The following is a 25,544-nucleotide window of genomic DNA, read 5'->3' on the forward strand; positions in this document are numbered from 1 at the left end:
TCTCTTGTAATTTCAAAGCCAGACTACTGCAACTCGCTATTTGCTAGTCTTCCTCTAAGAGCCATCAGACCTCTACAGCATGTCCATAATGCAGCAGCACGACTGGTCTTCCAAGTTCACACACATTACTCCACTGTTGCGCTCCCTTCATTGGCTTCCAGTAGCTGCACGTATCAGATTTAAAACCTTGATGCTTGTCTACAAGGCCAAAAATGGACCAGCCCCTCCATACATGATGTCAATAGACAAAGCCAGATCCATACCTTGAGTACTTCGAACTTCAAGTACGGCTCTCCTCGAAATACCATGTTTATACCAAGTTTCACGTAAGACAAGCACCAAAACTATTCTCTGTCCTGGTTCCTAGATGGTGGAACGAACTTCCGTTTGCTGTCCGGACAGTAGAGTACCTTGCAGTCTTCAAACGCAGACTGAAGACCAATCTATTTGTGGAATATTTAAATGACCACTGACCTTTCTCCTGTTAACTAAAACTATTTCTCTTATTGTAAGGTATTGTTTATTGCACTGATGTTGACTGCTCCTTTGTTGACTAACAAACTCTATTACTTATGGTTTATTGCACTTATATTTGTTTGAAATAGAGCTTGTGTATTTTGCACCTCTATGCATCAGCATTGATTCCTGTATTTCAACAGTATTCTAGTTCATTGGTATATTTGATTCTAACCTACTGTACTAGCTAGAATGTATTCTATGAGTAAATGAGAAAGCACTTTTGTAAGTTGCTTTGGATAAGAGCGTCTGCTAAATGCTGTAAATGTAAATGAAACATACTTGTGTTGAAGAGCTGTTGTACATTAGTGCTGAAGATCACTTTCACACTCCCTCTTTAGTATATAACACGTATTGGTGAAGCAAGATTATATTATTACAGAGTGTCAATATGCTGTCAATATGCCCTTTACATTATTGAGCCCAGCGTTTTACTGGGCACTGGGATAACTAGGACCTAATTTTTCAAAGTATCTGTTGTGATGTTGCTGTTGTGCCTTAAACATATTGCAGTCATGTGGTGATTCATTAATATATTGTTGTGAAAACACCAAAGCGCACTTCAGAAGCTTAAGCAACAATCAAACAACAACTAAAATGACCTGGGTCTATAGTAGCGAAATAAAAGCATGAGGATCAGGGTGAGTTAAAACGGGAAGCGCTTTGCGCAAGTGAAACTGATCAGGATATGGTGTGTCTGCTTGCTCTCCTTCGGAGCTGCACAGGTTGTCTCTTACTGAATCTGGGTCTCCTTGGAAGTCGACGCTCTGTTCAGGTCTGCTCCCTGGACTCCCCGCCTCTCCCTGTCTGAGCTCCATTTAACAGAGGGGCACAGCGGTGGAATGTGGAGCACCACATGATGTTTTTTGGTACCTCATGCAGACAAACAGAAAGCAGGTTCTGGTAGATGCCAGAGGTGTTGGTTATTCAATCTTTCCCTCAGGTTTTGGGCATGGATGTGTTTGACGTTACTTCCTGTAGTGGGATCTGAGTTGTTGTTGTTTTTTTGTTTTTTTTTTTTACTTAAGATGTTATTTGTTGAATGATGTGTTGCTTCTGTTTGAATGTCATAGGGTTATAGGTCATGCGGTGAGATGGGGTGCACGTGTGTGCACTCTCCTGAGCTGCGGAGGTTAAAGCAGGTGTGAGTCGGCAGGGAGTGTGGCAGTGTGCTGATCTCACACTCCCTCTTCTCAATGAGTCACAGGCTTCCTGTGTTCTCTGTACATATAGGCAGGCTTACTCATAGCCCATACTCTCACACACACACACACACCTCTCTCTCTCAAACTTGTTCATTTGCATACATGCACAGTATGTTCTCTTTATCCACTCCCAGATGGGTGCTGGGAGCCTGGTCATGTGTGGGAATGGGCTGAGAGGTGTTGAGACTCTCACATGCCATTAATGGGTTTCCCTCCTATTCTCCTCTTCAGATCTCTATCTGACTTTATTGAGGAATAAAAGGAGCCTAAAAGATGTAGAAGCCAGAAATTGGTCTTTGTCCTCCCTATCCAATTCTCAGGGGAGCAATACGTCAGTCTAGTGCTTAGTACCACACACGGCCTGTGCTCTCCTGGTTCAGTGCTTAGTACCACACAAGGCCTGTGCTCTTCTATTTCAATGCTTCGCTGCATAAAATGTTCAAAGAATCCAATTAGTGTGAGCATGTATGTAGTGAATGTGAATTGCACTCATCATTAAATTTACATTTTGCATTCCACAGCATACCCTCCAACTCGACACATTTAAAAGAAGGTTTAGGATTTTGTTGGCCATCTTCACGTGTCAGTAGTACAGTCTTAGCCTTGCTGTTTCCGATGTTATGATCATCTGGTTGAAGCTTCTCCGCTTGCTCTAATGAGACACCTGTGGCAGAGTCCAAGGCCAACGCCCACCCTGGCCTGACCGTGCTTAATTACTTGTCAGAGCGTGAGTGTGTTGGGCCATAATGCCTGTGAGTGTGGTACTGCTGGCCATTGCTCACAGTCTATTTTAAGTCTAATGACAGCCTGGCATGGCGTGGCAGAGTGCTTGTTTGAAGTAGGAAACCTGAAAGCTGACCACTGCATAGAGGACTGTGTGCTTGGCAGTGTGACTCTTCTGCCAGTAGCAATCATCCTCATTTGTTTCTCATTGGGTGATGCTGTTTCACTTAAGCAGCTGTCGTCTCCTCTCCGAGCTGTGGATAGAGAGGGCTCTCTGTCACGTGAGGACCCAGAGCCGCGGGGAAGGCTGCTTTTCATGCAGAAGTGCTTTGGGTCAGGGCGGAATCAGAATACCACTTCCTCTGCTCAGGCATGTACTGCTACACTGCGTCACTGGTGCAGGGAATGAAAGAATTCTGTAGCCAACTGAAAGGTGGAAGTTTTACAGGCTTAGCCGTTTAAGCCAGGCTGAAACCTATGTTAGGCTTTCCTTTTAAAGTGAACAGTCGCACTGTTCTTTCTAGTGCTCTGAAGTGGATAAACGTAAGTATGAAATATGGCATGATTTTGCAGAATGTCATGATGTTGGCAGAATTTGAAAATGCCAAACTGATTTTAAAAAGCAGGAATAAAAAAACTGTAAGAAAAGGGTTGAGGCTGACTGAATTCCACCAGGCCCATGATTTGCATTTATATCTTCTGCATCTCAAATATCTGTACAGTGTTTATCAGTATTAGTCAACAGCATGTTCTGCCTGGGAATTTAAGCTATGACCTTTGTGTTGCTAGCAATTCTACCTGCTCTACAAGCTGAGCTACAGGAGCTGAAAATGGGGAAACCAAGTGAGTTCAAGTCCAAGTGAAGCTCATCCCTGGGTGTCCAGAGATTGGCGGTGAGAGCTTCACTGAGCAATTCACTGCCTGCAGATTTCCTTGCATGGCTTTGGACAGCAGCAGTTGATCTGGATTTAGTGCCATATTTAAACCGCACGGCTGCTTGCCTTGTCAGGGTTCATGTCAGGGTCAGTAGCTCCAGGTGGCTGGCTGTCCAGTACGTGCTGTCTGGGGCAGCTCCCAGCTCTGGTCGTGGTCACGTGATGGAGGCCAGGCAGGACGTACCCCGGGACCGTCCCAGAGCGATGATTTCAGTGGCTTTCAGAAGTGCCACCAGTGCCAACGGAGTGGGGCCAGTTGTAATCATGTCTCTTGCATGTGGTCCCAGAAGCTGCCCTCCTCCTCGGCCCTGTCTTGGCTTAGGATCCTCGGCAGCCTCAGTGATTTGTACAGTGGTACAGCTGGCTAAATATTCTTCTGAAAAAAGCACGTGGTGTCTTAGGAGGTGTGTGCAAAACTGAGTGCACAGGGACTAAAAAGCACTTTCAGCAGAGAATGTCTAAACAACCTGCAATTTAGTCAAAGCCCAGTGTTATTTTGGGTCTGCAATTTGCCAAGTGTTAACATATATTTTTAACAGACTCGGGATGTAACTTTTTTTTTTTTTTTTTTTTTTTTTTTTTTTTGCATGGATTCTTATAACATGAATTACATTTGGAAAGAACAAGTTGTCAACCTATATCCTTAGTAACCGAATCCTAGCAACAATCAATAAATGTAACTAACATGCTTAACTGAGTGCAGTGTAGCACTATGTCTGTATCAGTGATGTTTTGCATTTATGTGCATCACATTTTTATATCTGAAGAAGAAATCTTGTCCCTCTATTTAGATCTTTATATCTATCTGTAGAGAGAGTGATGTTTTACCTATACAGCTTTTGCTGTCATATATTGTGGATTAATGATATGCCATTATTACGTGGTAGTCTGGGAAATTAGTATAATACTCTGCATATATGGTACCGAGGGTTTGACAAAATGTTGAATGCATCATGTTTGTTTCATCTAGATGTTAACCAAGCTCTTAGCTTCAGGCATAATGTTGACAAGTTCTAGCTCTCATGACTTACGCAATGATATCTGGCTTTGTTAACAATTCACTCTGCACTTGAGGAGAGCCGGTACAACCGGTTGTGCATGGACAGTGTGTGAAGCAGGAAGGCAGGTAAATCCCATGCTTGTGGTTATTTAACTTGTAACCAACAAGGCTACTGATTTTTTTTTTTTTTTTTTTTAATAGGTTCCCTGACCTCCAGCCCAGTGGGAACCTCTGTGGGTTTCTCTTCCTGTTTAAACAGGAAGTTATTAGGGAAAATGGAGTTGTTTTCTAAACATCTTTTGTAGCATGAAAGCCCCTTGTTGGGAAGCCTTCTGGTTTGGTCCATACTCTAAGCCAACTGGTTTGGTCCATACTCTAAGCCTTCTGGTTTGGTCCATACTCTAAGCCAACTGGTTTGGGCCCATCATCACCTCTATAGGAGAGCCGGTTGGAGCCATTTGAAAGACTAAAAAAGTGACTTAAAAGACAGAACCTTCAACAGAATATTTAATAGTGAAAGTTGTGTATTTTGTGTATATATACTGTATATTGTCTGTGAGTTTGGTTGGTGGCTGTATGAGGGATTTTGCTGTAAGATGCCTGGTCAATTGGGGCTGGGATGAGGTAATACACCTGTCTTGTTGCAAATTTGGCATACCTGAGTTCATTTCCGGTGCTGGATTAAAGGTGGTTTTGTTATTACAAATAGCCCTCCTGCCCTTACAGGAGGTTCTAAATTTGTCCAGCTGTTGTGGCTCATGTGGAAAGGGTGCAGTTCTGAACCCTTTCTTTATTACAGATTTCTCTGCTCCAATGGACATGATTTTAGAGTCTGTGCTGCTGGACAGCGAATGTGCATGTGCAACACAGACCAGCCGGGCACTCATAGGTCACCTGCAGCACACACCAAGCTTCCTTCATTACACATGTGTAGCCATGCTTACCATTGCCTTCCTGGTGGTCACCTTTATTAATGAGAGAGTTTTTTTCTTGTTGTTACTTTATGGAATATGCCTTTTGCCACACAGCATGAATCCACACCCAGAAGCATGAACAAAATGTAGCTGGAATGAAAGACCTTTAAATCTAGCCTTCATAAAAAGATCCTAAAATTTCCCCTGACATTTGGGTTTGGGCTCTAACCAGTCTTGCTCTTCAAGCTCCTCTTTTTGCTTTTAATTCCTTTCTTTTCTGTTCTTTTCTTTTCAAAGCAGGAAGAATACTCAAAATGTAATTTAATACTGCCATCTACTGTATTGAGTGGAACTAGGAGGTAATTTGACTGTGCTCTGACGGGGAATGGAAGCTTCCGTTCAGTTCTACGACCTTAAAGTCTTTTTCTGGCAGACCTCAGCAGATGCACTGCAGGATTCCATCGATCTCCTTAGACTTATTAATGAGGGTATTTTCTCTTATGCATCTCTTTGGTATGGCTGTCTACATCCCTTTGTAATTCCTGACAGACTAATACTAATAGTCTTTGATGCGTATTAAATTTCTGATATTAAATGATCCAATATCAGTTAAGGAATATAGATCCCCCCCGCCCCCCCAAGTTTTTAAGCTGTTTGTGTTCAGATATGAATGAATGTTTAGTGTGAGGGGAGTTTCTCCTCTCTCCTCAGCAAGCTCCACTAGGACCCTCTCTGTGCATTGTGGGAAAAGTGGGCGGCCTCTATTCAGCTCTGCTGGTGGTGCTGTCGCCATGGGTTATGGGGCTATCCAGGAGAGGGTCGCTGCGCATGGTCAGCGCCGTGCGGTAGGGCGGAGCCACAGATTGCGGCGAGAGGCAGGGAGGGTCAGAGCTATCCGTGTGGAAGAGGCAGCCATGCACTCGACACACACACACTGCTGCGTGGCCAAGGCGAGAGTCTTTCCTGCTTTGAAACAGGCTGAAGGGTACAGTGTGGCTCCTTAGGCGTTAGCCCTTAGCACAGGCATGCTGACTCATAAGTGCATGTTTGGTTTGGTGGATGTGACTCACATGCTTAAAACCATTAAGGCTCCATGGCATGGACAAAATATTGTATTATGTTTATATTTTTTTATGCATGCTGTATTAAACATACTCAAATTGTGATATGCCACTGCAATATTAAAAACCCAATGTCTAAGCTTTGTGACCTTTTTTTTGGCATTCTTTTGTTACATGTTTTGGATCATGTGAATGCCTCCAGAAACACCCTGAGAACACTTTTTTGCAGTGTGAAAAACTGCATAGGGTGTCTGCAGCACATCGTATATTTTTGTTGTGCTTTCTTTAAAGGCTTTTACATACTACAGCCATCTACAGTATGAGTACTTCAGAGTACTTCAAAGACCAATATTGCAATGCCATTAATGAATGATATGTTGTTCTGCGGCGGCCTATGTACCTCTGGGTTTCCGGCGTGTGCCTGTCTGCCAAGTCACTGAGAAGCTCTGAGCAACAGGACACTCAGTCAGCCTTAACCTGACTCTGGAAGGGTGCTCTGGCAGTCGCAAGTCTCTGCCCACATGGACTCGAGGTAATGTGGTGGAATCTAAATCGATCACTCATATGATCATTCAACCATGCCCTGGTGTCACTATTAAATGTGTTTTTGAACAGCTGTGGCATATTTTCCTTAGAGAAATTCCTTATAGTGTACAAAGCTCTGGAGTTTTTAGTTCATTGTTAAACTGATGTAACCAGTTACAGAAACTAGGGTTTACAGCTTCATGGTCATAGCTAGCACTAATGCAGTAGAAATTTCTGCCCTTCAAAATGTTTTTCAGATCGCTTTCAAGCAAAGCCCATAAAGTTCCATGCTGCTATGAAGACTTTGATTTTGGTTGGCAGATGGTCCACCCTTGAGGGAAATAACTAGACCACTGAATTGTTACTAATGGTTTTCCTTGTTTCACTGTACATTTTAAAATGATCAGTTTCTATAATCTTCTGTGTTGCTAAGTTTAGCATGTTTTGTCATTTTCCGTGTGACATACATGATTTTCATTGAGAAAATATCTGTGGTGTTATGAATCAGTGCATATATTTTACTATATCCTTCATCTCTCTCTCTCTCTCTCTCGGTTTGTCCGATTCAAATATTTTTGAGCAAGTAAATATGCAAATTGCCTGCACGTCGCTTCCTTTCCCAGCTGGTTATTTAAAGGCGATAGGATGGTTGCATAACTTGGCCATGCTTCTCCTCCCAGCACCCACCTTTCTTCTCTGGCCTCCAGCCGCACCATGCAAGGTGTTCACTGACTGAATGCAACCAAAGCAGGAAGGTAGAGGGCAAAAGCCATACTCTAAGAACCTGACTGCGTTCTCTTGGGTACACATTCTACCTGGTAGAATTTCACTGAATGCAAAGACACAAAGATTTCTGATTTATGGTACGCAGTGCTTTCAATAAAACATGGCCAAAATACAGTCGAATATTTACAATTCACTTGACCCGGCCTGATGACTTTGCTACTATGCTACCTTGTCCTCCCCTGTTTTAGAGTCGTTTTAACTGGAACCCATAATGCCCAGTCAGTTTAGTATGCTCTCCCCATTCCAAAATAGTGGTCATCTCCTATTGGAATTTATTTTCATAAATCATATTGCGATTGGTTAATGAACAGTACTTTTGTTCATTTATGCAAAACTTTGTGACATTTTTTCTTTGTTATTAATTCTTCACCTAATGGTGCCCATAACTGAGTGTGTGCCATCGAGAGGGTCCACTGGGTGTAGTGAGACCATTTACTTTAAGGCTTCTTAGGAGCTGGGTGGCATAAGCCATCAGAAGTTTTTGTTCGCATTCTGGATCCCCCAACTTTGTTTAATACTGAGCCTAATTGATATTCTACACTGCATTCAATGGCTTCACGTTGGCTTTGTTACCTGCAGAGCTTGAGAATGAAGCTTTTCCATTACATTCAGAAAGCTGCCTGTCCTTGTCAAACTTTCCTCTGCACAGTCCTGCCACGTGCCTCTTAAATATGTAGAACAAATGAGCATCTTGTACTATCAGGGAAGATCCAATTATAAAATGAAAGCTGAAGCAAGTAAGAACAAAAAGTGGTAGAAGGAGAATCTGTCGGTCAGGCTGGCAGGGAGGACACCTGTGCTTTTCCTCCTGCTTGCCACACATAGCCGAACCGATGCGATCGTCAACGTTCAGCACTTTTCCATCTAGATAGACTCGGCACCGAGTCCCTCAGCTGCTCGGAGATGAGTGATTAACATCTGCATGCGCACGCTTATCGGGTGGGAGAGTTGTCTGCTGCTCTGGAGCAAAGCGCTGAGTGCACAGCCTCCCAGCATGGCAGCTTTGCCTTTAAAGTAGCCGTGGATTACGGTTTGCTGTTTCGCAAAGTGGCCTGCCCTCTCTTCAAACTTTGTATGGAATTGAAACAGCTTGGATATGGGTTGGAAGAGGCTCTCCTGCAGCCACCGCATGTTCTAGATTTTATGTGGCATAGAGTTATGAGAATTATCGGTTATAATTCTGGATTTTGAACTATGCTCCAATGCTTGGAATGCACATTCATAAAGTTAATTAAGTCATACTTAAGTGATTTTGCCATAAGATCATTCATATCTCTTTGTATCCTTTGACATTCTGACTCTTCCTTTTTTGTATGTCAGTTTGGAAGGTGTCCTGTGCTGCTCAAGCCTGGCAAATGTCTTCCTATTTCTAAATGCACACACAACTGTCTTGATTGTGACCTTTGGAACTTGCTAAGCCAATGAAAATGCATCTGCCAGACCTATTCAGTTGATCACAACCATCTGCTTCAACTGATCAGAGCACACTGATATTGCCTAGAGCATCTCAGGCATGGTGAGTGCTGACTGACTGAAGAGAGCGGGTGTTACAAGTGAGCTCAAGAAACTAGCCCTGTTTTCCTGTTCAGTGCCAAAGAAGGAAATACTTCAGGGGAAATTTGCCCAAAGATTTGTAGGTATTATTAAAGAAACAGAGGAGTTTTCCAGCATTTGATGAATTGTTTAACAGCTCTCTGACTAAGGTCATTAGTTCTTTGTGTGTAGTATGGTAGCTTTGGCACTGCCGGGATGTTCACTATTGGAAGGATTAGTTAAGTTTCGGTTCTAAATGCCCGTGACATTTCTTACACAGATGTGCTCTTCCATGCCTATGCTTGTAAATTGAAGCAAACATTCTGTTTGCTCTTATGATATCCATTAAAGCCTTGATTGTGTGTTAGGCTCGCTGGACAGGACCCTGCCCCCTTCGTGCGTTTCGTGCTGGGTCTGTGGCTGGGTGCTCTGGAAGCTGGAGCTGCATGCCTCCCTGTTCTCTGATGATGGAATAACTCCATTGATTTGGTGTTGCAGGTTGGGGAAATCCCAGGTTGGGGCTGGATTTGAAACAGCAAATGAGATCAGAGAAACTGTATAGGCCCGTAGGAAAATTGTCTTGGACACTTTCAGCAGCTACTTTCGGTACACAAACAACACAGTGACTACACACTAGGTTTGTGTGGTAGGTTGTATATGGATGCTTGCTTTCTGTTTGCTGCGATGGGGTTACACGTGATCATAATCTAAAGATCATCTTCATCAGTAAAAGTGCTGCATTCATTCCACTTAACGTGTTAGTTTCTGATTACAAAGATTTTTACTCCTCTACCCTTCATAGCTCATTAAAAGATGCTTCTTTGTCAGGCCTGACACTTGATAACTTGTTCTTCTCGTCTCCCTGAAATCTCAGCAGATGTTGTGGATGAGTGGTTCACAGCGAAGGTCAGACCTTCTTAAACTGCTGACACTGCCTAAAACCATATGCTGGATACCAGCCTGCTCAGTCTCACCCTGTCCACTTCTGTCCCCAATCTGTTACGAAGCTTACGGTCAGTGAGTCTCCTGACTCTGCAGATTTGTGTATCCAACTGCTGTTCGTATAAATTATGAAACGATGCCGTCACCGTTTGCGCTTGGTTCACAGAGGTTGTGCGTGCTGCCGCTGCTTCATCTGATACTGCTCTCTCAGCGGGGCAGGTTATTAGAGAGTGTCTGAGGTCATGTCACAGCCTTCAAAACACCAATCATTTTCAGCATCTTCCTTCCATGCACATCTGTGTGATTTGCTGATGGAGCTCCTGTGCGCTCCCTGTACCTCACCTCAGAATACTCTGTGTTTGTCCTGTGTGTTTCCATACAGTGTTCCCGCTCGTGGAAACATTACTCGTCTCTCCATTGGGCTGTGTAATAAGCCCCCCCACTTGCAGTGGCTTGCCCCTCCCCTCCTATGCTCACCTCTCCTCTCTCTCTCTCTATCTCTATCTCTTTCTCTCTCCTCTTTCCATCACCCTCATTCTGCCTCTTCATCTTGCTTCGTGCTCGCGCTCTCTCTCTCTCTCTCTCTCTCTCTCTCTCTCTCTCTCTCTCTCTCTCTCTCTCTCTCTCTCTCTCTCTCTGGTGACAATAAGCCATGGCCAAAGCAGCTCTAAGGCAGGTGAAAGGGCAGTCGCTCTGAGCTGACGGATCGCGCCTGTGCACCGCCAGTTCACACACGCTCTGACACGAGACCCTCGCTGTCGACTGCTGCCCTCTAACCCCACCCACCCACCGCCTAATCCGGTCTGTCGTCAGCCTACCCAGTGCGGGACTCCTCGCGGGCAGCATGGCTGCTCTGGAGCTGCCCGCTGAGCGCGTCTCTCTGGGAGCACACTGACCTGAGGCCAGCTGCACGCCAGGGAACGCGTCAGCAAGGCGCAGGGCTCCCCAGACTCCGCTGGACGGACACTGTGTGCCGGTGGCCCTGCTCCTCCCCCCAGCACCGTGGCCGGCACCGAGTGCGGAGCAGCTGAGCGATGAGGGTGCGTGTCAAGATCGAGCGGCAGGCAGCGCTTGAGGACGAACTTGGACGGGACCTCCATCACTGATGGATTGAATTGTTCGGGCATAGAGGGCATGTCTCCCAGCATCAAAAACTTGGATTGCATTTCCCCAATGTTGTGCCACTGTAAAGTAGCATGCACCGACAGCGCCATCTCGCTCATGTTTGGATGCAAGGTAGGAAAAAGAGCAGAGTCCTTTTTTTCCCCCCTTTCAAACTATTTGTGTCAAGTTCTACTCTGTCAGCAGTGGTAATAGTTTTCTCCTGAATCAGGCTCATTTCATTTCTTTCCTCCTTGAAGTCAGACAACTATTGTGTCTTGGTGAGGATCATAATATTGATGGAAAGAATAATCCTTTCAATGGGTGAGAGATGCATGTGATTCAAATCAGATGCGAATATCGGTAATGTTTAATGTTTTGTGCAATTACGAGCACAAGCTCTACTGCTCATCAGCTTCCCTGCAAGTTTCTACAATCCTTCTGGCAAAATGTGAAGTGCTGAATGATTTCTGATGCTGATAGATGTGGGAGACTGTGATACACGGAACACTCCAGAAGTTCTTCCGGAGGGGCTCTGCATTGCTGGGTGCTTTTAGTAAACCCAGCCAACACTCCTGAGTTCATTTTTTGCCATTTCTTTAGCCACTCTACTGGGACAATGGGCAAGCCTGTCGATAAGAACCTGGCCGATTGTTCCTCTCCCTCCTGCTTTGCTGTTGTCACTGGCACACGGGTCTGTGTTTTAGGATGGCATAAGGGTGCGAGTACAACATGTCTTCCTTAAGGTGCAGGGCCCCTCTGCTGGAGTCTTCCAGGCTTATTGAAGAGGGAGAAAAAGAGATGGCATGTTCCTGTAGTTACATAACTGCTCCTCCTCTGGGTATCCAAGCCCGCGTCCCAGTTGCTACTAGTGTGCATGATAAGCATGTGCAGAACATTCTCACATTTTTGCTCCTCTCTGTCCGGTTCCTCAGTCTCTGTCCTGCCAGCCTTTGGGCAGCTGGGCATGCGTCAGTATACATGCACTGCCGTCGTGAAACACAGGCACTGGGGACTGATATTCTGCCTCAGTGTTTGTGAATTTCTGGTGCCAAAGCTGTGCAGACCCGATGCGGCCGTCTGCGTAGCCAGACACTGAGATGCGCTGTGCTTTTGCAGCGATGACCCCATGCTCCACAGTTTTTGGGATCCAGGCCATATAATACAAGAATGTTATGAAACTGTTGGTTCACTGTCGTCTTCATTTTTCATAAACTGTTATGCTACTGAATTATTAAAACTCCAAAGTCAAAATTTAAACGCTGTGATGACTGAGTCAGGCTTGAATGAATCCTCTCTGAACATCCAGAACAGAATCGGTCCATCTTCATAAATTATAGCCTGTGAAAGAAAATTGCAGTCCTAAGTGTTTGCTAGCATCATTTTAATGTATTTATAAAAACTGCTCCTGGAGTTAATTGGTTTGTGCTGTGATGTAAGCACATTGACTAACAGATTAAATCAACATTCCACCATGTTCCTTTGTGCAGTAATATTTCACAGTGAATACCATTGCAGTCAGCATCATATTTAAAACCTGCACTTTAAATGTAATAAAATGTGCCAGTTTGTCCAGTTTTTTTTTTTTTTTTAAATTTTATCTGCAGCATTTGTTGTAGCTGTGTTTATGTTAATGAAACAGCTTTATAGAGCTGCAGTAGCAGTTGATGGGGGCTCCTTGGAAGAAGGGGGAAAAAAGACTTGCAGGAAAAGTTCATAGCCAAAGTTGGTAACCTTCCCGGTCTCTGAGCAGAGTATGACGCAGTGTGCAACTGTGTAAGTGATGGAGGGGAACTGAAGGGTCTCTAAATAATGGCATGTGGGAAGACAAGGATGTGTCTTGCCTGTCTGTAGAAGTTAATCTTTCTCCTGACATTTGAGTCCACCTGAGCCAAGTCCACGGGCGCCCATGAGGTGTTTTCTTCAGTGATTACTGCTAGCTGAGCAGCTTTTCAACCTGGGCACGTTACCTTCTTTTGTCGCCCAGCCGGACCTGTTCCCTTTTCTCTCTTTCTGCGGGACACTATTTTTGCAATGTCTCACACCACAGTATCATCACATGGGTCTTTGATGGGTTTATGTCTATGCAGAACATGCTTTGAGTAGCTGTAATATCCCTATTTATCACTAGTTCCTGCTTCTTGCAAGAATCTAGCCAAGTAAATGACCTGGAAGCATGACAGAAAACATGGTGTTCATATTTTAGCAGAACTTGTAAACTTGGAATACAAAGAGATTTGACCTGCTCAATTGGACTGCATTGAAACCCAGTGAGAGGCTGCAAATGAGTTGTGATTTTTGGACTACTAAAAGCGGTCAGCAAGATTGTGATGACAAATTATGGAAAATAATACTTTTTAATAAGGTCTGGGCTGAAAACAGCAACCTTAACTCCTGCCATTTTAGACATTTTATGTACTTCTTATTGTTGGTCTTTAAACACTAATTACTTCAAAGGTCTTCGGTTTATCTGAAATATGCTTTGTTATTGGGCTGCTTTTGTTCAGACCATCCAGTGTAGGTACAATTCACTAGACATCTAAATTCCTAATATATGACACTGATCATTCCATACTGATCACTGCCAGTATCTAGCTGTGGGTAGGGAACCAGACTAGTACTTTGCAGCCTTGTTTTAATTTTGGATTACTTGTGGACCATAATTTTAACTTCTCATGTTCACCCTGAAGAAACTGTACTGTGGAAAAAAAAGTATGTTTCACCACCAAAGTACATGTTCCATCACTTTTTGTTCATTAGTCAATTGGATCTTTAGTGGATATGAATGGTAGGATTTCAAATGGTGCGATTATGTTGGCCCATGAATTTGGGAGCATGATGCATTTAAGGAAAGAAGTGGAAAACGAAAATTGCTTATATGCAGGAGCTTCTTTGTTGGGGCATTCTTTATTATAGACCTCACCACCAGAGTTGGCACAATAATTTAGCCCAAACAAGTTATCCCAATAAGTGTTTTATCCATACCTGCCTTTTTCTGGGCTCCCCTTGCTACACTGGGGATCTGCTGCTTGTTGTCCCCAGAGAGTGGTGCAGTAGATGTGCAGAGGGGTCCTGCCAATCCCAGCATAGAGTTTTGCCCCACCCCCAAAAGCCAACCTTACATGTGGCCATCATCAGTAGCAGCAGCCATGTGGCAACCTTCTGACTTAATAACATAAACTGCCACACACAACTGTACGTATAGATGAGCTCAGTTGAGGTTATATTTGGTGCAGGCCAAACCACTCAGTGAACTTAAACCTTTCAGCAGTGGGTGTGTGTCTGTTTCACACACAAAGCAACCTGTTTCTTCCCACAAATGATCTAAGGAGAGGGCATGGTCATGTCTTAGAATGACAGTATAAAAATGTAATTCCACAATTTATTTTCCCAGACGGACAGGAACTGCAGAATGCATCTAATTTCATCTCATGTTCAGTGTGAAGGTGTGGGCTTTGCTGTCGTCGTCTTCCTTTCTACACAAGGGATGCATCCAGTCACACTCATTCACATTTCACTCTTAAATTCTACAATGGTTTCATAACTGGTGATGGGTAACACTTGTTGAGATTCTATTGCTGTTAAGTTCAGAGTTCAAGTGCAAGTGCTTTGGGAGGGTTACTCTTATTATTCAGGGTAGAAAGTCTGCTGCCAGTTTTAATAGGTTGCATTTGTGTAGAGTGATGCACAAAGGGTGAGAAATGAGTAGAAATGGAATTACTTAACTATGTATGAATCTGCATTGGCATTCACTTCCAGGAATACAGAAATGGGTGCAAGGTAGTAAATATTCAGCTGTTGTCTCTAAGGTCATCAGTGAGACTTGATATAACACTATATGTGGTATAAGTGGATTTATTTTTAGATTTAATAAGTACTGCTTTATATAGGTAATTATTCTAAATATTGCAAAGAAACTGACCAAGTGTTTTCTCATGCCTTAGATTAGTAATTAACTTGTTAAACTCAAAATATTAAATATTAAATGGAAAAAATATTAAATGGATGAACACCTTTAAAGGGTGAAAACTAAAACTAGCAATTCAAGTTTTACAAGTATGGGTTGAAAGGGTTGCTGATCTAACAAGGTGAAAAATATATGAATGCGAGAGTTCGTCAGGAGAGTTTGTTTTTCTTCAGGGACCCTCAGGCTTAAGAAGAGGAAAAAAAAGAAAAGCCACAGCAAGTGAAATTCTGTCTGTTAGGTGAAAGTGTCTTGGGCAGATTTGCACTTTTAGTGAACATCATTAGTTAGTACAGCTGCACAGTATGGACAAAATGCATTGTTATTGTAGTGCTACATGTTGCAATTGTAATTTGCCTAGCAGTATATTATACAATTGATGAACACTTTAATGAACCTTTGATGTGTCATCATTAGATAGCTCTGCGTTATTTTGACAAAACTCAGCATAATTGTTGGATCGTATGAGTGCTCTGATTCATCGAAACACCCACAGAACACTAATCTGGAGTTTCTAAGATTGACAAGGATGTTCCCGGCACAAAACAAACAAATCTGATCTGTTGGAGATGTCTGATCCACCTCAATCTTTGCAGCCTCCACTGTTTCTGTCAGATGTGGGGATTCCCATGCAGGGGGAAGGGGGTGTACACGGGGGTGTTGTCAGCTCATAGGTGAATGACGAAGCTTTTGTAACAGGATCAGCACATGCAATGTTCTGTCTGTATAGAGGCTGTATAGAATTACAATTTTGATAACTGAAAGTACCATTAACCAGTGTGGAGCACTATACACATGACCTCTCATATTTTGCTGGAGATGCATTGTGAGCAGCTGTCTTTTGTCCTTTGGCTAAAATGCATAAAGGTGAAATTGCCCTTTCCCTGCCCCCAGAGCGGCTTTAACATGTGCTTTGGGAGTTTTAATTTGAGGTTTTCTTCAGGGGCAGGAGGGAGGAGATAGACGAGAGACGAGAGACTATTTTAAATCTGCACACTGATGGCACTCAGACTATTGAGATGTCAGTCTCAGGATTCGTCACCTCTGTGATCTCACTGTGTATTCTGTTTACCAGAAAAGGTCGCCGTCAGAGGCAGACATACAGCTGCATGTCACTTAATATTGGTTATGATTCAGAATGTTCACACCGCGTGTGAAGAAAGAAGTGCATACCGAGGTCATCATTTTCCATGCAAATATGCGCATTTGTGTATGTTTATCTGTCGCTCGTGTGTGTGCGCGCGCACACATATATATTTAATTTACATATGCATATATAATTGTAATATATACCTAATAGCAGAAATTATATAATATAGTATCTCGAGGTTTATTTACCCATTGTTTTGACTCATTAGATGACTTATTGTCTGTCATTACTTGCGCCCCTATACGTGGTTAATTTATGGTGATCTTGTCTCACTCAGTCATGCTTCTTTTCTAATGACACTGATTGTGTTTATTATGCAGACCATACCGTTCCTTGAGTTAGTTGTGTTTTCTGGATAGAGGCTGTAGTCTGGTAAACCAGTACCAGTTCAGAGAGCACTCTTGGAGCTTTTTTCATATCTGATAGACTATAGTATGTTCTCAGCCTTGGTGTTTTCTGCCAGATAAGCAGACAAGAAGTGAGAGTTTTATAGAACAGAGCTAAGCAAGGCTATAAACACAGCAGACCTTAGAGAGAAAGCAGGGTGGAGTTGTTTGCTGCACAGGTATGCTATCTGCCACCCTACACCTTATGAATTAATGTGAAAGTGTTCAAACCAGTTTAGGGTCAAAATGTTTGGACATTGCTATTGGGAGAGAAACTGTGTTCTATGAATCAGGTGTAAAAAGTGACATTGACTTGTTATACTTGAGTTGGATCATGAGGCTCAGAGTGGGAGAACTGACCCAGCTCTGCAGCTCATTATCTAGACAAGCTGGCCTCGCAGGGAGAGTGGCTGGGACTCAGGGCAGAGCACACATGTGTACTCATCAGTGTAATAGCATCACCACCAGCTAACTCACAATACCATATTTGTCCACAATACCACAGGAGCAGGCAATGTCCTTCATCAGAACAGCCCCTGGGGTGGAAAATGTACCTATTCTCCCTGTACTGGAACTTTGAGTCATACTCTGCAGCACTGCAGAGAAAACTGAGGGTTTTTGCAGCTGGTCTAACAAGTCGATCTTTGAAGCAAATACCACATCTTTTCTGTCCAGACTTAACTCATCATTCAGAGACACTGTGAAAGTGCCTCACATCCTCAGTGCACTGCACAACTGCAGTGGCTAAATATGGAGCTGTTAAATATCATAGCCATTAGAATGGGATACCTGTGAGATGGAAGCAAAAATGTAAAACTCTCACACAGCAGCCAATGGGGGGGGGATCAGCAGAGGAACCTATATTGACAGCTGCAGTTTAAAAATATGCCACTTTCAATCAGCACAGCAGCTTGAAGCAAGGGCTGAGTTAAAAAGCCCCTGTGGGTTGGTGATGGGCCTTGAGTTGGACACGTGCTTCAGGGCCCTGGGGCGCACTGGCAGCGGAGCCTGAGAGCATGGCAGGCAGCCTCCGTAGCAGACCCGCGGAGCTTGGAGCGGTGGCATGAGACGCTGCAGCGTGGCGTTGAAATTAAGCTGCCCAGCATGTGGGTCTGAAGTGATTCCAAGCCACTGTCAGCCCCGTGTGTGTGGACAACCCTATTTCGATATAGATGTAGCACCTCTAACTTTATAGATGTGCCCCACTTTGCTTCGGTTCCTCCATTCTGGAGGACCTGCATGCCATTCTGTGGGCTCGCACCTATGATGGGAATACCTTAGCAGCACATTTTAGATGTTTTGGGGTTGACCTGTTGGCGTAGAGCTGGGAAGAGATGGGTGTGTATGGATGAATGGAGACGCTGAATAATCTGGGACCCTTCCTAGACTCCTGAGGCTCTATGGTCATAATATTTCAGATGCATGGATGGCAGATCAGGGTCATCATGACGATGTGTAGCAGAGAGAGGATGCGCAGGGCTGGGTTCATTACTGCAGCATTTCCCATCTTAGCAGTACAGCACAGTCATCCGTCAGGGAGTTTCTCTGCGGTATCTGCCTTTGAACGGCCCCCTTTGGGAGGGTTTGGGAGGACCAAGCTTTCCTGGCATGCCCTGGCTCTGATTAATGCCACCAGAATGCCAAGAAAACACTGACAAAGTAGGTCTTGGGAGAAAGCTTAGAAATAGTTTCAGAGTTTGTGTTTTAGAGGGTTGAAACATGTGGCCTGCATCTCCGAGCAGATGCATATGGCCATTCTGTAGTTGGTGAATGATTGATTGTTTTGGATGTCTGGTAATTCATATCAAGAGGACCACAAACTGGAACAAAAATATTAGGTTATTTTGGGTGCTTCCTGGGTCTTTTGTTGCCAGCATCCTTATGAGCTCATCTGCCGCCAGGATCGTTCGAGTGCTGGTTGTATAGTATAGAGCGTTTAGTGGCGTGCTGTGTATACACCTGGGCATCCTGCAAACAGAGTAGATCAGGTCAGGCTGCAGGCACAGCACGGAGGAAAGCGTTCTGTTTGATCTCTTGACATTCATCAGTGTGTGTGTTGCAAAGCTCACTCTGTTGAGGCTTTGATCTTGCTCTTTGCATTCCTGTGAGATCGAGATTAATGTTGTTCTTTGTAATTTTCAGGTGTTTAATAGACTGCTGGTCCCTTTTTTTCTTAAATATTTCCACTGGCAGAGGTCACAGAGTTTTGTCTTGGGTTGATGCCATGAAAAGCAGAAATATATTTCTAGGGACTGTAGACACAGAACCTCTTTGAGCGCGGTTCCATTTGGAAGACTTGGTAGACCTAGTAATCTTAGTAGTTGCATTCTTCTGTGTTCTTGTCTCCTTTGAGTAGAATATTCAATTCACTTGATTTAAAATATATTTATACAGCACTTTTAACAACAGACATTGTTGTAAAGCAAACCCTTGAGGAACCTTAGCAGGCATTACATTAGGCCACCTTTCAGTCACATTACAACTCCTACTCATGCATTTTTTTAGTTGAAGTAGTTTGCTTGCTTCTTAGTTTATCTGACAGGGTTTACCCAGAACCAGCCATCGACATGCTGCTGACAGACTGATTAAACAGCTAACCCACTGTGAGGCAAAGAGTAAGCTTTTGAGCGGCACCTGGCATTACACAAATACAAATATAGAAATGCACACATGATGCTGTCTTCAAACTTGGCTAACAGGGTGTATGTCAGAGGGCAGCAGTCTCAAGCTGCTCTCTCCATGTGCCAGCCTTTATCTTGGGAGCATGCAGATGCTGCCCACAGTTGCTGCTTTGCCATGCATCTCCTCCTCCAGTGAAACCAGGGGACAATGTTGTCTTCCTCCCTTTCCCCTTCCAGAAATACAGATATCAGGATGAGGACACCATGTCGCCTCCAGAGATCACCTCCCCCCGCCTTCCGGCGAATGTGCCCCCGCCCGAGCTGGTGCAGGTGGCGGAGAAGAACATCTCCCAGATCGAGAATGTGCACGGCTTCGTCTCCCACTCACACATCTCCCCCATGAAGGTACTCGCCCCACCCCCCCACCCCCACCCTGTCTCCTCTCGCTCGGGCCTGTTTCCTGCTGGCATGCCATCCTGTTCTGTGTCTCATCCCAAACATGTATACTCAGTGAACATATGTAAACGCTGTATGACAGACTCCTTTATGGTGCAATGCCCAGACATCTACCTACAGTTGCCTTTCACACCTGTGGTCTGTATTGTGAAGAGTATATATTTTAACCACTGTTTTTCCTATAATACATTCTCGTTATTATATGGACTGTTTAGGCATTCGTGGTCAGGGTGACGGGTAGTAGGTCACCAGTGATTTGGCCTGTGCCACATTTTCACTTTAGAAAGATTTGACAGATATGAAAGAGGCCATACCTCAGACCCTTTAAAACTGCCCCATGCACTACTAGAAAAGGCTGATCTGTAGCAGACGTACTTTAGCACATGCTGCAGTCCTGTTCTCTTCTGCCTAACTGACTGGACTCAATACCTCCAGCCCAGTGCACTGATGCTTTTTATCTGTCTTCAGTGGTGAAATATATCTCTGTCATTCTGCTTGCCTTTACATCCACATGCTACAAGAATGCCTGGTTCCTGAATTCCGCAGTGTGAAGTATAAAGGGGTGTATTTTGGCTGCTCCTGTTCATGAGCTGCTGGCAGGAGCGTAGTGCAGCTGGATGACTAGCAGTGCGGGACGGGGCGGCACCAGGCTAGCCAGTACTGATCTGGGCTGTGCCGGGTTTGGGCACTGTAGGTTCCTTCATGTCTGCAAAGCAGCACCTGACGAGTGCTGCTTGTCACACCTAGGCTTAGCTGCACAGAACACCGCTGATGCTTTCTTTGCCCTGCTACTCACTTGGTCTCTCACTCGTACATTCAGTCACAAATTCACTCATTCACTCACACACACATTCATTCACTCTGGCACACATGAGCCTGCATTCATCCTGAATCAGCCCCAGAGCTTTAGGCCGGTGGTGCGCTCTGGCTCCTGGCCCAAGTCATGACCCCCTCCACCCATTTGTCTTCTCTGTATAATTCTTAGACATGAAAATACGAGACTGTCATTTCAATTTCTCTTTGCTCATATGATGGCAATAGCTGTAGTGTTGTGTTTTCAGTGTTTAAATAAGTTAGTTGTTGTCAAGTTGATGTGAAGATGATAGGTCAGTCTTTTTCCCTTAGAGGTGATTCTAGAAGTCTCACCCCACCTTGTGGCTGATGGTTAGTAATGAAACAACTTCTCACATATACCAAATAATGCATGTTTGAAGCGATGGTGCATTAATCATTTGCCATGTTTATTACATTGTGTGTTTCAATGGGTGTTGCGTAATCCAAACACCGGTTTGAGATGTTGCACTTACTTTTGTACAAGCCTTTGTGTTTTGAGAACAAGTGCTTTTCAGCTGCTGTTTCGCTTACATCATTACGCTGTTATTTAATGCCTTGCATTAAATGGGTTTCACAGAGACGGTCGGTTTGCCTCTGGTCTGCTGCATGCTGTATTAAGCTGCGGCCTGAATGGAGAAGACATGGCCGCACAAATTGTAGTCTACTGTATACACGATGCAGCACAACCCTCTCCACCCCCACACCCCCACGCATCCCCTCGGCAAGCTTCTATTTAAAGAACTCTCTGCCTACAGGCCGGTTGCCAGAGATGGGCCCATTCAGGGTGTAATCATTCAATTCTGCAGCACAACCAGCACTAGATTGTTTTCTGGAGCAAAAGTAACTTTAAATAGTTACATTGTATATGTATTTAGAGAAGCATGATTTGGAATGTAATTTTGGAGCGCTTGCTAGTAAAAGTGGCACACCCCTGACTGGGCTTCTACGTTCACTCTCCACGTGTGTTTGGCTGGAGTGCCCGAGACAGATGGAGCTGACATCTTGTGGCGCTCTGGGCTGCCCAGTGGAGCTCTCCCGTGACTGGCCTGTGTACCTGCAGAGGCTTGGGCACAGCATGGCACAGTCAACATTCAGACCCCACACATCTCCACACAGACCCCATTCAGGCCCCACACAGCTAATTTATTTCAGCCAGATCAATGGCCTGTCCACAGCTTCCATGTGCACACTCTGGACCCAGTTTGTCAGTTGCTTCCTGTCATAGAGGTGTATTCTGTAAATGACCTATGATTGCCATCCATTTTCCTCCATGCATTGTGTTTTGTGGCCTTGTGGTTCACTCATCTTACAGAGTGAAGGCTGTGCTTTGTATGTTTTCCATGCCAGTCTTAATACGCTCAGCACACTACAACAATTTGTCCGTTTAATAATTTCATCATGCTCTAATGGATTCATGGTGATCGCTTTGCGCTCCAGTTGCCTGTAAGCTTGCAGCAGCTTGGTTCAGATTGCTCTGCAGCTACCTAAGATCTGGCTGACATCCTTCAGAAAGCTGGCCCTTTCATAGCTCCATGTGCCCCTTCCCTGTAACCTGCTGTGCCCTCCCTCTTGGGCCTATTGCGTGTTTCTCAGTCTGGTTGTGCTGCATGGTCCCTCCGTAGGTAGAGTCTCTGGAGTGCATTTTTGATGGTACGTCTTCGGTAGGAGGAGAGGAGCTCCTGGCCCCTGCCTTGTCCACGCTGTACTCACGCGGCGACTCTCTCCTACAGGTAACCGTGCAGGACTCCACTCTACATTTTGTGTTCTTCTTTGTACCCGTCTCCTCGTTTGATTGATGTGTGCCATGTGAGTGGCACCCCCTTGGTGTGCTTGTGGAATGATGCATCACCTGCTCCCAAAAATCAAAAGGAAAGAAATGTGTGTCACTTTTAACAAGCTATGTGTGTGTTGTAGTATTCTTTTCAGCCACTAGATGGCAAAGATGTTGCAGGGCTTGCTGGCTAGAAGGCACTAGATCTCCTTTTGTCTTGTAAAATAGTTGGGTTATACAGTCTTGTGCTATTGTACTCATGCCCTTGGTTTATTTGTTCTGTTCATAATGTACCACTTTGGGGTTTAATTCTCAGTCAACTGAGTCTGTGTTTTCATAGACATGGATTATTAAAATAACCTCCTTTTTGCATGCAAATGTTTTAATTGGATTTGGTAAAAAGAGCCAAAAAAAATCTAAAGACCTATGGAACTGGACCTGCATGACAGACAAAAGTACTATATTGCATTTATACTGATAGTGTGATTGTGGTATGCCTTTGGATATATTCACACTTGTGAACATTGGTGTGGCATTTGTACTGTGACCAATACTTGGGATTCGTGCACACGGTTATAGCATGCAATAAGATTGTGATTTGTTGGATGGTTCATTTGCATTTTGCACCTACTGCAGTATCAGTAGTGCAGTGATCAACATCACAGTATTGATTAACAGACGATATATTGTGCAGCTCTATTAAGTGGCCAGTCTCTTGAACATTACTTACACACTGTCTCAGTTTATCATGCATTTGATCTTTGAGTCTCATACTTAACTCCTTTTCACACTGAATGTGTTTTCACAGAGTGGATTTTTGGGGGGTTGGTTCTGGTATTTATGTAACAGTACAGTTTTTCACTGGCTTAGGACTTAGGCTATTACTTTTAAAGCCAGACGTCTGGTCACCCCCATTAAATGAAGGACAGTCAGTGTGCTTAGAGGTGAGAATTTATTTTATTTAACATGCTGGTATCATCAAGGCAAATTACATTCACTCACTTACCCAATGTTCTGGCAAGCTCTCTACATTATTAGGATATTAATTATGATCCAGCTTCTTAATCACAGGTCTGCTAGTGTTCTCTCAGAATACAGAACAGCTTTCCCACCACCATTAGAAAATAAAGGCTCTATGTGCCGCAGAGACCTTTCAGTGTTAATCATATCCGTGAAGTTTAGGATGAGTTCAGATGATTTTAAGGGCTTGTCTGTCCATCCCATATCTCATGTTACAGTGCACTTTTTTAAACAAATGCCACCAAGGTTGATGCATCTGTAATTCTGTACACTGAAGGATTCTTCACCAGAAATTGCCAGTACATGAGGATTGGCAAATATACAAGAAGGATTTCTGCTAGACTTCGCTTCAGTTGTGACAGTCAGTCTCTCTCATGTGTTCTGACCTTGCATGCATCCTGAATGATACAGGCATATGTTTGGAGATAATGTGAGTAGGGCTTTAGGGCCTGAGTGCATTAGTTCTGTTCTGTCATACTAAGTAATGAGACCTGGAAGAAAAGCCATTTCTGCTGCCCCCTGCCCTGAATTCTAATTTAAGATCCACAGGTTTGGTAGTCCTGCATTGGCATCCGACACTGCAATGATGTGCAGGTTCGAATGATGTGCTGTTTTCTTTCCTAAGTGTGTGGTTAGACCATTACACTCCTCTAAATGTGTGCATTTATTGTACATGCAATCCTCTCGGCCCTGCTGAAGTGATCCAGCAGAGATTGGTCGTGTTCTCTCAGAGGTGAATGGCCAGTTCCGTTGGTCTCAAGCTTGACCTGGCTGGCTGCCCAGTCATTAAGGTAACATGCTCCTCCTTTAGTTAGGCAGTCGGCTGCTGGCAAGGAATCTCGGGTTCAGCTGGAGAAGCCATGCCTGTCTGTAGCTACAGACAGCGACGCTCGTTACCGGTGCTAAGCATCTCTCAGCACTTCAGAGGTTCTCTCGCACTGTGGGCATGCTTGCTGACAGTGAAAGGGCAAGTGGTCAAACCAGAGTGAACTGGTTCCATTAGCATAAAATGAGCTGCTTTATGGCAGTGGCTTCATTAGTGTTACAGATCATTTGCTGCAACAATTGCTAGAAATGTCCGCGTGTTTTCTGGGGCCAACCATAGATGTGTAACAGTAACACCTCCACTGAATCAAATTAAACTGTACATTACAGGCTTGGATATCTTACCAGTGGCATGGTGGTTATGAGAGCGGCTCTTTAGGGAGTTTCTTCAAGTTTTCTGTTTTTCTTTTTCACCAATTCATCATTTACTCATTTACTCCCTGACTTCAAAACACAAAAACATAAAAGCAAAGGTGACAGAATGTACTTCCAGTTGAATATGAGGTCTGTATGACCATCATGTATTCTGTATTATCACCAAGACGTGACGACGTCATAAGTAGGTCTTATGGGTGGTGATTGAGTCATGCAGCATGCCTTTGACAGCTTTTGGCCCTGTGATCTGAGCTGCCCCAGACTAATGAGCTACCCCAGCCTGCCCTGCGTCTGCCGAGCTTCGCAACATCCGTCACGGCATGGCTCCTGCGAGCGTGTCCCATCCTCCCTGCCTAATTTTGCCAGAGGAAAGCAGGAGTGGAAGACTACAGGGGAAGGGGGGGAGAGGGAGCGGCCATGAAAAATGAGCAGTGTCACTCCCGGGGGGAGTAGGAAGACGCTGTGATCCAGAGTCCCCAGCAGTCTCGTGCAGGAGTGCCAGTCGTCCTGTAAGCTGTCTCTCTGGATCCAGACAAGGGCACATGTGAAACGCTCACCCCAACCGCCCCCTATCCCATCCCTGGCTGCCGGACACTGTCTGCACACCCTACCACAGTTCGCAGCTCCTTGAGGAGGAAAGTTTGGGCCAGTGCAGAGGGGAGACAAGCTCTCAGGAGGGAGGCTTGGCCGGGGCTCTCGTCCTCTGCACAGACGCTACACGCGTGGAGCAGCTCTGCTGGGTGACATGCTCACCTCCGTCTGGTACACCAAGAAAATGGGTCGGCGCCTGCTCAGGGGGTTCTGGAGGAGCGGGAGGAGCCTGAAGCTGCAGCTGTTGGTGGGTAGTCGATGTCCGATTCGGGAGGCAGCTCTCAGGAATGCATGCTGGCAAGCTCTGCCT

General features: G+C 44.6%; 1 protein-coding gene across 10 annotated transcripts in view; it reads left to right on the plus strand.

Annotated features, from left to right (window-relative positions):
* Positions 1 to 25,544, plus strand: part of dlg1 (discs, large homolog 1 (Drosophila)) — an 85,865-nt gene that overhangs the window by 12,574 nt on the left and 47,747 nt on the right. For 5 of the 10 annotated variants that reach the window (XM_027013543.2, XM_027013545.2, XM_027013546.2 and 2 more), the window contains exon 4: positions 19,600 to 19,767. In XM_027013543.2, coding sequence (XP_026869344.2) covers positions 19,600 to 19,767 — 168 coding nt within the window. Of the gene's footprint in view, positions 1 to 10,773; positions 11,377 to 19,599; positions 19,768 to 22,274; positions 22,383 to 25,544 lie in introns of those variants that run through there. The other 5 variants (XM_035524219.1, XM_035524220.1, XM_027013544.2 and 2 more) reach the window with 2 other exon arrangements.

This window comes from Electrophorus electricus, chromosome 3 (assembly GCF_013358815.1).
Source record: "Electrophorus electricus isolate fEleEle1 chromosome 3, fEleEle1.pri, whole genome shotgun sequence".
In the NCBI taxonomy this organism is placed as follows: Eukaryota; Metazoa; Chordata; class Actinopteri; order Gymnotiformes; family Gymnotidae; genus Electrophorus; species Electrophorus electricus.